This window comes from Cornus florida, unplaced genomic scaffold (genome assembly GCF_030987335.1).
Source record: "Cornus florida cultivar Cherokee Brave unplaced genomic scaffold, ASM3098733v1 CherokeeBrave_3.0.0_Hap2_Chr05, whole genome shotgun sequence".
Lineage (NCBI taxonomy): Eukaryota > Viridiplantae > Streptophyta > Magnoliopsida > Cornales > Cornaceae > Cornus > Cornus florida.
Genome location: NW_026775575.1, coordinates 116706713 through 116719369, shown reverse-complemented (window position 1 = coordinate 116719369; position 12657 = coordinate 116706713). Strand labels below are relative to the sequence as shown.

At 34.5% G+C, this 12657-nt stretch overlaps 2 protein-coding genes across 9 annotated transcripts in view; both read left to right on the top strand.

Moving 5' to 3' along the window:
• The window catches only part of LOC132308902 (probable bifunctional methylthioribulose-1-phosphate dehydratase/enolase-phosphatase E1 2), a 33423-nt gene extending 31651 nt beyond the window's left edge, over window positions 1-1772 (top strand). For 2 of the 8 annotated variants that reach the window (XM_059807189.1, XM_059807188.1), the window contains exons 12-14: window positions 105-214; window positions 296-414; window positions 1165-1770. In XM_059807189.1, the coding sequence (XP_059663172.1) occupies window positions 105-214; window positions 296-414; window positions 1165-1256 (321 nt within the window). In that variant the 3' untranslated portion in view covers window positions 1257-1770. Of the gene's footprint in view, window positions 1-104; window positions 215-295; window positions 415-1164 lie in introns of those variants that run through there. The other 6 variants (XM_059807192.1, XM_059807191.1, XM_059807187.1 and 3 more) reach the window with 5 other exon arrangements.
• Window positions 1773-7600: 5828 nt separating this feature from the next.
• On the top strand, window positions 7601-11187 carry LOC132308901 (wax ester synthase/diacylglycerol acyltransferase 11-like). The gene is made up of 5 exons (XM_059807183.1): window positions 7601-7880; window positions 7996-8580; window positions 9983-10339; window positions 10461-10598; window positions 10809-11187. Exons 1-5 carry the CDS (start codon window positions 7689-7691, stop codon window positions 10941-10943), a joined length of 1407 nt encoding a protein of 468 aa, XP_059663166.1. The 5' UTR covers window positions 7601-7688; the 3' UTR covers window positions 10944-11187.
• The last annotated feature ends 1470 nt before the right edge of the window (window positions 11188-12657 follow it).

The following is a 12657-nucleotide window of genomic DNA, read 5'->3' as shown; positions in this document are numbered from 1 at the left end:
AACTGGATGGCATACAATAAATTTTATTTTATTATTATTATAATTTTTTAAGAAAATAGTATTTTCTTAGGGTCAGTTAATGTTATCGTTTTTCTTTTGTTCAGGTTTACATATATTCTAGTGGTAGTAGAGAAGCACAACAGCTTCTCTTTGGCAATTCAAATTTTGGAGACTTGAGAAAGTACTTTTGTGGATTTTTTGATACTACAGTAGGGTAAATTCTCCTCATGCTCTCCCGCTTTCTGGTTTTATCCTTGCATGATTGCTGCAACTGTCATTTAAATTTAATTTGCAGAAGAAAAATTGAATCATGTAGCTATGTCGAGATTTTGCGAACAGTGGGAGTTGATAGGCCAGCGGATTTGTTATTTGTGACCCATGCCTTTCACGAAGCTGTGGCTGCAAGGGCTGCAGGTGAAGTGCTGCTGACATGGCTTCTTAACATCTGTTTTTGTATTATATTTCTTTACATTTTGCAGTACTTTTTAGAGCTGACTTTTATTCCTGAAATTGGGATCCTCCCTTTAAATTACCTCGTTCCATAAATACTGTCATTACTAGATTGTGTGTTTTGCATCTCTCTTATGTATATCTTGGGTTGGTTATAAAGTTGAGAAGTCTAACCCAAACCTCACAATTCTCTGGTCTTAACTGGTTTTGTATTTGGCTGGTTGGCGCTGAACTAAGATGCTTCTAATTTTTATTTTTCAATTTTATTCCTTTTGAGTGCGGAGGGAACATTTTAAAACATCTCTCTCTCTCTCTCATTTATTTTTTAAATATCTTAGTTATACTTAATTTTTTTTCGAAGCGGTAGCTGAAAATAAATCTCACACTAAGATAATAACATCGCAAAAGCTCCAATAGTTACACTTAAGTGTTTTTGTTACTTAACTATGCTGTTCTCTTCATACGTAATGCATATATATGGATATTTCATACACACGCCGGTTCAACTATAGTCGTTCAGTAGCCATCAATTTCAATTTGTTTTGACTTTTGACATAATTTTAAAAGCAACTTGAAGGGTTGGTTAGGGCTGATGTTTACCCAATCGTAATTGACCTGTTGCAAACGCACATCAACTTTATGGTTTTCTGTGATTTTCTTGTGTGTGAACAAAAAATTGCTATAATGTTAAATTGATATTTCTGAATGTTCCAGGTTTGCAAGTGATAATCTCCATCCGGCCAGGAAACCAACCTCTTCCAGAAAATCATGGGTTTAGAACTATTGAATCGTTGTTGGAACTATAGCCTTGTGTAAATCCAATGAGATGTTGCTATAATTATGATTGACACATTCAGCTTATGGTCTAATTGATCCTTCCACAGAAAGGGATTTTCTTTGTACAACTGTTCGCAAGCTAGTTTAGCCGAAAAGGAAGAGAAAAGCTCCATCACCCACTTTGTAGATGCTGGTTAATGAGCCGAAGTTGATAATAGGAAATCTTCCTATCTGAAGCATCAACAGGTACCGCCTTAAATACGCTCTAGTTAAAATATTATGTACAATCTAGAGCTATGAAAAGGAAGACTTATTATTATACCCATTAAGAAAAATGTTAATGTACGGTGACTGGAAATGGAAAAGCAGTGTTCGGAAAATGTTAATCTACAAACTGCATATGCAATATCAAGTCTAGAAGACTAGAACAGTTCATCAAATACGAGTTTACAATATATACATTTATCTGTTTCATTAATTAAGGAACAATTTGATAATAATATGCTTATCATGCCATTGTTTGGGAGCTTGTTTGGAGTGCTTTTTACGAAATTTCTATGAAATACAAGAATGACGGGTTTTAAGTCTTCTTTCCATAGAGGCCGAGTATTCCTAATTCCAATATCCGAGTCAAATGTTATGGGTTATTTACTAAGACAACTAAGGAACTTTCCTTATGGGTTTCTTCTCAAATTAGAATATGTAATTCTTCTCTTTAAATTCCCAAACGTCTTTTAGTTGCTGAAATTTTTTTCTAGAATTTTGTACAAGTTATAACCCTTTGAATTCTCTTAGAAGCTTAGAATATGGTGTTTAAAATATTTATGTACTCGATTTACTTAAACTAACCTAAATAACCTCATATGTTGTGGACATAAAATTATACTGTATTTATTAATTAAAATAAAATACAATAAAGTACTAAGAAATATAGTAATTTTGATGATAAAATATGCATTTGGTAATTGTGAATTATTAAAAGACTCGGTCGTATTTGGTGTATTCAAGATATTAAAAGCTATAGGTCATATTATACTGAATGGGTTTTGCGCAGAAAATGATTTTGTTGCTACAAAAATTGAATTCCATAGATATATATATTCACACTAATTTTATGATGCTGTATTAGTTTGAAATTGTATTCGTCACAAATAAGAGCTAAATCTTTTGCGATGACAACATAAAAGACCGTGGTGTTAATAATGTTCAAACACAAATGTACAATCATTGCTTACAGTAACGATTACGACGTATGCTCAAAGATTGGGGGGGGGGGGGGGGGGGGTGTAGAATCAATGGCATTGAAAGAAAAGTTAGAAAACTTAGTATGTTGATGTGACAATGTTAAAAGCATCTCAGCATTTTCATTCCACTTCTATTGGCTCACGCAAAGTGTGGTGCCATGTCAGTAATTGTGGTAACACAGTTTTACATATTTTTTGAAGATTTATTTCTCTTGTTGTGCACACATTTTTTATATTTTAGGCTTTATTATTTTAAAATTTACCCACATATTACTAATACACAATCAATTTATTTTATAATATTAAGAGTACACACAAGGCCACCATTTCAGGTGTACAATGGCTACCTGATTCTACACATCTTAAGGATTGGGTATAGAATGTGAAAGAGGGCCTACACGTGTGTAATGTGCATAGTAAAAGTATTGAATCCATTCAACACTTGCTCAGATACTGTACACATTGCTGATGCGCTGGGGTTGGTCTAATAAGAAGGCCCAAATAATGAATGCCATTCAATTATTTTTATCAGCAACCAACCACCGATATTAAAAAGCTGCAGCAACGATTACGACTACCGAAGTGAGGGTGAAAGAGAAATTATCAGTGTACTATTATGGTTTTGTCGGCAAATGGCCATCATAGGTTGCTGTGCCAAATTAAACAAGGATCGGCCTCTATTACTAACATGGGTTCCCTGATCCATTGAGTGGCAGTCAAACAGCCACGTCAGCTAAGGCTTTAATGATATTTCAGATCTGTTTTCTGTTCATCTACTGTACTTTTTAATAATATATTTTGGCGGGTATGGATGGTACCACTGCAAATTAATTGGAACTGGTTCTCAACAGATCTAGGAATTTCACAAACCAATCATTTAGCTTATGATTCTTTGCGCGTGGGAGGGGTGATATGACGAGAACTTGAGAAAAGAAAGATACTCGTCGTTCCCAAATTAAGTTAATACTCTCTGGTTTTATTTTTATTATTCGTTTCGTAAACCATGACTTACATATAAATAATAAAAATAGAACGGAAGGAATATATTTTTTTCCTTTGTCAAAACACAGAAGAAAAGAAAGATACACTATATATATATACACACACACACACACAGTGATACACCATTAACTAATTGGCCGGCCGGCTGCTGTAATGGTGAAGGCCATATCCAATCAAAAGTAATCCAAACACTAGTTATTTAAGTAATTATTGTTCTGTCATATCATAATGGAAACGCAATTTTTTTCAGATTCTCAAAGTGGATAAATATTATAGAAAGAAGGGAGTAGTATTTTTCTGTACAAGTTCTACTACATTTTTTGTTAGATCCATCCATAGTTGATGTGGCTGCCTCTGCGCCCCCCGATGGAGCAGCGGACGCAAGCGAACCCAAGTCAGCACTGTGAAGGGTCTTTGGTTTGTCCATCCGAGCAATTACAGTCCTTGTTTTTAAAAAAATTGATGGTGTGATTTTGCTTGGCAAGAAGTGTGAGACATTTTACGCAATGTTTGTGTGTTTGTGTATGTATAGTTAGTAAGTTTTTTATGTTTGTGTACTAATGTACTATTACGAACAAGAAGATTCAACAATTACAAACGAAGATGCATCTATATATACTCACTTAATTCTCCACTGATGGATATGATTCGTCAACAATCTGCCTACATTAAGTGAGAGAGAATAAAGAATGGGCAAATGGTGGTTATTAATGTAGAAATCAATGGAGGTGTTTATCAGTAGATCGACTGCTGGTCTATGATGTTCTTTTGTTATGTAAATTACTCACATACCTAACAAATACCCCCCATTATGGTCATTATTCCATCTTTATCATGTTACTAATGTTGTGGAACTGACTTATAATTGAATCAATAAAATGAGAGAATGATATTTGATTGGTATTAGAACACACAATGAAACACACATCAAGGAAATAATGACTATTAACTAAATTCTATAAATATTCCTCCTTTCGTCTTGTAATGTATTTCACGATTCCCTCAAAACATAACATTTATTATGAGGTAAGTATTTCTTATTACTCTCTCTGTCAAAAAAATAGCTCGTGGTCACAATTGACGGACTCCACTAAATTCTGACAGATTAATTTTATTCGTATATTGAACTAAACTTCTTTTTAATTTCTATAAGTGCTTTCAAACACTTTCGTCAAATTAATTTATCTAACTATTAACTAAATTCTTAGGATTACTCAATATTTTAAGTATGTTTTAGTAATCCAAACTACCTTTTTGCAAGTATTAATTTTATTCAAATTATGATGCATTTGATATAAAGGAATAGAGTGAAATGTTAATTTTAATCAATCATTTGTTTGTTATGCAATTTAAAGTGAGAATGACAAAAAAAAAAAAAAAAAAAAAAAAAATTATAATTGAGAATGAAAATTCATTCTACAACTAAATCTATGGAATAATCATATTCCATTCAAAATTATTATTTTTTTTAAAACAAAAATCAAAATTTCAAAAAACCCTCATATTCTAAGTCCAAAAATCACCGTCGCCGTCGCCGTCGCCGCCGCTACCACCACCATTATTTTCCACCACCACTACCACACTTTCCACCACAACCACCGCCACCTCCATTGCCATTGTCACCATTGTTGTCGCCTTCAACAACCACACCACCGCCGCCTTTCACCACTGCCACCTCTACCATCGACTTTCACCAGTGCCACCGCCTTCCACCACTACTACTTTAGAGTACCGCCACCTTCATTACCTTCCACCATAGTCATTGCCGCCACCCCACTATCGCTGCCGTTACCATCACCATATTCCACCATTGCCATCTTCCATCATCACTACCACTTCCGCCTCCCACCACCACGACACTGTTGTTGCCTCCATTGCCGCTACCACTTTTATCACCACCGCCACCGCTGCCATCGACTTCCACTACTGCCACTACCGTCCACCATCACCGCCACCTTCACTACCTTGCACCACCACTACCACCATCGTCGCCTTTCACCACCACCACACCGCTGCCACCTCCATTGCCTTCCACTGCCATCTCCACCACTACCGCCATCTCTACTACCACAATCTTCCACCATCGATCATTGCCACCTCCAATGCCACTGCCTTCCACCACCCACGTCCACTGCCTTTCACCATCACCACCTATTTATATCACTGACGCCTTCCACCACTACCACGTACCACCGCCTTCTATCAACATCATTGCTGTCTTCCGCCACCACCACCGTCGCCTTCTTCTATCACCGTTACCAATATTGTCATTCCTTTCAAAAAAAAAAAAAAAAAAAAATTATTGAAAAATGTTATTTTGTTAATTTAATTTATTTGTATGTATTTTAGAGAATTTAATTTGAAATTCATTCCATTCTAATTTTAGATTGATCTAACAAAACAATAGAATAATTGTTATTATCATCCAATTTTTACACGTTTTATATTTGTAACCAAACAATACAATGAGAATGACCATTCCATTCCTTTCCTACTTACATTTCATTCCATTCCTGCATATCAAATGTTTCATTAATGCAAATGTATCTTCACTACAAAAAGAAGAGGCTTTTACCTTCACTCGTATCAAAATGTAGCAATTTCGTAGCAAAATGTCATTTGTGACGAAAGTATTTGGGGGCACCATTTATATACTACGAAATATTTTTTGTTATTAATATGCTTATTTACTACGAATTATTTTCGTTACTAATAAAATAATTTACTACGAAATATGTCCGTCACTAATACATTTATTTGTTATGAATAATTTTCGTCACTAATACAATAATTTATTACGAGATATTTCCGTTACTAATACATTTATTTGTTACGAATTATTTCTGTCACAAATACATTAATTTATTACGGAATGTTTCCGTCACTAATACGCTTATTTATTACAAATTATTCCCGTAACTAATATATTAATTTATTACGAAATATTTTCTTGTAGTGCTTTTTGGCAATGAGAATAATGAAACCTCTAAATATTTATTATAATCAATCTCTTATTTACATTTGATGCCAATACCTCTTACTATATTACAATTTACAAGGCTTTGGTGTGATGGGTATTCTTTTTTTTTCAAACATCGGAAACTCGCACCCACCTGTCACTTCTTCATATGAGAGTTAACCTTCGAACTTTTTAGTTTAAAATGTGAGACTATCACTATTTATCATTGTATACTTTAAAATGTGAGAGTATTAAAATTATTATTATTATATATATAGATATCATTTTGACCCGAAACACAATTACACATCTATCGAATTAAATTATTTTACTTCAGAACTTAAAAGGTCAAAAAATGTCCTTAGCCCACGGCCTTGACAGTTATTTTCTATAATATTTACGACCTAACTTTTTTTACCCCATTGTTGTCCAACTAGCGTTGGACCATCCTCCCATTCCTCAATTTACATTATATAAATTTAACATATATGGATAGTAAGAAATTAAATGTTAGTTTTTTACGGTCTTTTTCTTTTCAAATTTTTTTTTTTGACTTTTATTAGTAATTATTGGTTAAAATATGTATGAGCGTTGGGTTGCACCAGTTTTAACTTCTGATATATAGTTTTATTTATTTATATATTAATTTATTAACAATGAACTCTCAACAATATTCCTTTTAGCTAGGGTGACTCAAACGCTTTATTTTTTAATTTGGAAGGAGACGAAATACGTATTGATAACTGGATTTCCCTTGTGATAGCTATAAGGGATTATTAATGACCTATATTTGTTATTTGATTGAAATCGAAGTCTCATAATTATTAAAAAATGAATTTGATCAAAATGTTAATGTGAATATGGAAAAATACTGTTCACTGAATCACTCTCACAGAGGTACCATTTTTTGTGCACGTATGTACTATTTTTTGTGCATTAGGTACCGTTTTTGTTTTGGGCATATATGAACCACTTTTATTTACATATGTACCACTTTTTTGTGTCTAAATGTGATACATATGTGAAGATAAACAGTATTTTTTTTTTCATATTTTATTTTTTTGAAACAATAAGACTATGACTCTATTAAATAGTAAATATGATTCGTTACCACCATTTATATGTAATAATTCCTGCTTATAAATAATGAATGGGCAAGCGTGGGAAATTGTCACTAACTTTATTAACATATGTGCAAGAGCTGTATACAATGACTTGTCAGTAGTAGAGACGAAGCTGATCAAGAGCTCGATCTGATGGAGTTTCTACAGCCAGAAGCAGCTGTATCAGAGCCAGTGAGTCCTAATGGACAATACTTCAACAGCTCCGCGTTATCAGTCACCATTCTCGCTGTCCTCGAATCGGAAATCCCAATTGATGACTTGCCAACCACTTCACTCATCAAGGATGTCTTCTTACCTATCAATCCACGCTTTTCCTCCATCATGGTACTCTCCGGCCATCTCTTTAATTATATACAGTATATACACACACTGACACACACATAGGAGTACAAATAACGTAAGTAAGTATTTGTCATGCATATATAATGGATTGCTGCAGGTAGAAGACAAGAATGGAATGAAGAAATGGAAAAGAGTTGAAGTGAAGTTAGAAGATCATGTACACGTCCCCATTTTTCCAAAGAGAATATTGTCGACCCCAGAGTTGTACGATGACTATCTGAATGACTACTTAGCAAATATAGCGAAGGATCAACTTCCACAAAGCAGACCTTTGTGGGAAATCCACTTAGTTACATACCCAACAAGCAACGCAGCTGGGAGTTTGATATTTAAGCTTCACCATGCACTTGGGGATGGCTATTCTCTAATGGGTGCTCTTCTTTCTTGCCTCCAAAGAGCTGACAATCCTTCTCTTCCCTTGACATTCCCTTCACGTCAATCCAACACTACCAAACTTGAAGCAGGTAAATTTGACACCATTTTTGGGTTCGTGCCTCGAGTTCTTGCCGGGGTCATCAACACTTCTTTGGATTTTGGATGGAGTCTTTTGAAGAGCACTTGGCTCGAAGATGACCAGACGCCAATCCGATCAAGTGAGGGAGTGGAGTTCCTGCCAGTTTCTATAACTACTATGATATTCTCTCTTGATCACATCAAAAAGATCAAGGACAGCCTTAAAGTGGTAAGTAACAATTTTCTACTTATTGCATTTTTAGCAGTGGGACTATCTTAATGATATTGTACATGAGTTGAATATTGTCTAATAAGAAGAAGATCAACAAATTTGACTTCATATAGGAGTAAATGCTACGGCACACAGAACAAAGTCAGTGAATTTTTTTATATTATATTTGCGCCAGAGACCTGCTTTTGCCTCGGGTTTTAATTACCCAACAATGAGAGAGCCGATGCAAAAATAGCCCTTTACGCGAGGAAAGGCAAGACAGACTGAGTTCTGCTACCTACGTTTTATATTAGACTGAAATGGTGGCTTATGAAGCATAGTAAAAATACACGAAACAAAATGAAATTGTAATTAATAATAATAATAATTCACAGCTATATGCCAATTCATATAAGTGAAAACCATTTAAGGATTTTCAATTAATGTTTGTTTGTTTTTTTTTTTTTTTTTTTTTTTTTTCATATATGAAAATAAACACACCTACTTATTCACACACTTTTTTTTTCACAACAAAATCCCTCCATTCTTTTTAGGATGGAGAAGTTATACCATGAGTTGGTAATAATTTTTTTCACTTTTACGTAGGGAATAAAAAAGACGAGTTAGTGGTAATTAACCCTAAGGGGTTGGCTCTAGTGGTAGGTTACTAGGGCATGTGGCTCATGAAGTATTAGATCTGAGGTTCGACTTGTATATGCCCGTCGGTGAAAGTCCAAGTCTCACCTGATTCGTGTGGAGGGGTGTTATCCCAAGCCCATTCCATTTGAAAGTAAAAAAATTCAAAAAAATCAAGTTTCCAATCAAAATCCTTGTGTTCAAAGTCAAAAAACTGCTGCCACTACCGCCGTTGCCTTCCGTCACAACCACGACTACCTCTCACCACCGTCACTTCCACTGCCTTTTATTGCCACCAACTCTACCATCGTCACTATCACCACCATCATTGTTGCCGCCTTACACCAGGGACCACCTCCACCACCACACTACCGCCATCGTCACCACCACCGCGACCTTCTTTGCCTTCCACCACCACCGCTTAGGTTTTAAATTCAATTTAATTTAATTGTCATTGGGAGAGGTATTTTGGAGAATTAAATTTGAAACTAATTTTTTTATAGATTTTAAATTAGTCCAACAAAATAGTAGAATGATTATTATCATTTTATTCCAATATCATTTCATATCTATAACAAAAAAATAGAATGAAAATTAACAATCATTCCATTCACCCTAAGTGCTAGCCTAGTGATATTTCCTCACTTTTCAAAATAGAAGGTAAAATCTTCAAATACTCGTGGGAACAAAGTGGGTGTCCCAGTGCCTTTTTTGCCAAGATTTTTATTTTTATTTTTAAAATGAACATTTTATTCGCACTTACATTCTATTTCATTTTTGGCAGACTATAAATGATGTTATTACCGGAATAATCTTCTTCGGGAGTAGACTGTACATGCAAGAAAGAAACCATGATGTGGGCGATACACATTCTACTGCAATTGTGGTGCTCAACACTCGGAGCATCAATGGGTACATGTCCGTCAGCGACATGGTCAAACCGGACACTGAGATGCCATGGGGAAACCAATTTGCGTTCTTGCACGTGCCAATACCTAATCTAACCGATGATGACTGCTCTTCAAATCCTCTCAACTTTATCCTCAAAGCACATCACGTTATCAAAAGAAAAAGAAACTCGTCAGCAGTTCATCTCACTGGTAGTCTAATTGAGACGATGAGGAAACTTAGAGGTGCTGAGGTACGTACGACCATTAATTATGCCTCTCATGTTCTGTACTTACTATATATATATATATATATATATATATATATATATATATATGAGTACTTTAAATTTATATAATTGGTGTACGTCCTAGGCCACGGCGAAGTATGTCCATAAAACTTTAAAGAACTCGAGTATGGCAATCTCGAATCTGATCGGGCCGGCAGAAGGAATGGCTTTGGCGAATCATCCCATCACTGGATTTTACTTCGTAGGATGTGGAGTTCCACTGGTACGTATATAAACTAGACTACTAGCACAAATTAATCCATCATTTCCCTATCTTTGCAGTGTAGTTCAGATAAAAAACAGAGTTGTACTACTAGTAATGAATATTTTTTGAGTAAGAGAATATATTGTCATGGAATATTAGTGCGTGGATTAACAGTATTGATTTATTTTTGGCAAAGTTAACAAGGTGTTGATGATGATGGCATTGCAGAGTCTATGTATAACGATTGTGAGTTACATGGGAAAGCTAAGGGTTACTGTGAGTTCAGAGAAAGACTACATAGATCCCCACAAGTTCAACTCATGCATCATGAAGGCCTTCCAAATCATTCATGAAGCAGTATAGTCCACGACCTAGCTAGCTCCATCATATAAATCTCTCTCAAATCTTTGGACTCAGTACTTCACCAATCACTATTCTGCCATTACAACATGGTTTTCCTATAAATCACGTTTAATGTTAATTAATTGATGACGACATCTTTCTTTGTTTAATTTGGACGACTCTGTGCTGTGTTTCGTTGTGCTTGTAATCTTACCAATAATAATAATATGACAATATTAAGGGCTTATTTGAACCTTACCTTAAATTTGAATTGCCTTCTTTATTTATATATATAAAGGGTAAATTACTTTTAATTGTCATCTTTATATTTTACAAACATAAATTTGAATAGTCTTCTTTATATGAACAGGTACTACCTTAATATGTCATTGTTAAAACATTATCTCGGAGCTAATGTTGTGAAAAGGAAGATTTCTTATGATACCCATTAAAAAATTGTTCTTGTACCCTCGAATAGGGGAAATTGAAAAACAGTGCAACTCCAGATCCTTCAAAAATTGTAGGATGTGCGTTTGTATCATCTTGACTTGGTTAGGGTTATTCTTTTAGGAATACGGAGTTGCTTTCTTCTCCTACTCATATCAAATGGAACATGCTAAACCAAATCTTCTTGATGCAAAATGTTTGGCCTGTTGACATTGTGTTTGTATTCATGGCTAGCTATTGAGTTCAATTTGTAGCTAGCATTATGAGAAAGAAGAGATAAAGCCAAAAAACAAAAAGGTCTTAATGATCAAAGTGGCACAACACCGTATTATATTACATTCGCAGGGGTAGAGCCAATATATGCCCAGGGAACGTGCCCCCAGCGCCCCAAAACTCTTTTAACACTTTTTTTTTTTACTCTTTAAATTCATTTAATTTTTTTTTTTTAAAAAATATTAAAACTTTTTTTTAGTCATGCTTTAATTCTTTTCATTTCAAAGTTATTTCCTTTCTTCTTCTTCTTATTCTCTCTTTATTTTTTTGTGAAAAGGAAGATTTCTTCTGATACCTATTAAAAAATTGTACAAATAAGAAGAAAAAGGGAAAGAAAAATGATAGGACTTTGAAATTAAGAAACGAATGAATAAGGAAAATTTGGCTTTTTTTAAAAGCAAATTAAAAAAATTAAAAAGTAAATGAAGAGAAAAAGAAAAAATTTAAAAGAATTTTAAAAATTTAAGAGGGGCATAATATACAAATGTCTATATATATGTACAAACATTATAAAAAACCCATATATATATCTATATATAATATTGGGCGGGGCCAGGCCAGGGGGCCATGTTCCCCACCAGGCTCCGCCCCTGCCTGCAATGAATGATGCACTGTTTTAAAATCTTGGCCGTTGATCAGAGGATTGACTTAGAGCAACCGTCATCTGTTTTGAAACTTGGGTTTCTATTTTGATTGGGCTGGTGTAAGGTCCTTTGTGGTGTGTTTCCTTAGTTGTCTTTTGGAGTGGCGTGGGCCTCCTCAGTTTAGCCCGCCTGCCTTGGGCCATTTTTTTACCTTGTACATCCTTTCCCTTTTATATTCTACTGCCTAAGTGCCTAGTCCCTCCTCCCCCAATTAATGCCCACATTTTTATTTTTGACTATTCCAAAATAAAATTTTAATTTAAAAAATTAAAGTATTATTTTTGTAACATTATCAATTTAATTTTCTCGCATTAAACTTTTTAAACCTATAAAAAATAAGTCATCACATCATGTACATCCACTATGAACAA

Coding starts and splice junctions, on each gene's coding strand:
- LOC132308901 (XM_059807183.1), top strand. CDS start 7,689: ATGGAGTTTCTACAGCCAGAAGCAGCTGTATCAGAGCCAGTGAGTCCT. Junction 8,581..9,982: donor TCAAGGACAGCCTTAAAGTG/GTAAGTAACAAT, acceptor CATTTTTGGCAG/ACTATAAATGATGTTATTAC. Junction 10,340..10,460: donor GGAAACTTAGAGGTGCTGAG/GTACGTACGACC, acceptor TGTACGTCCTAG/GCCACGGCGAAGTATGTCCA.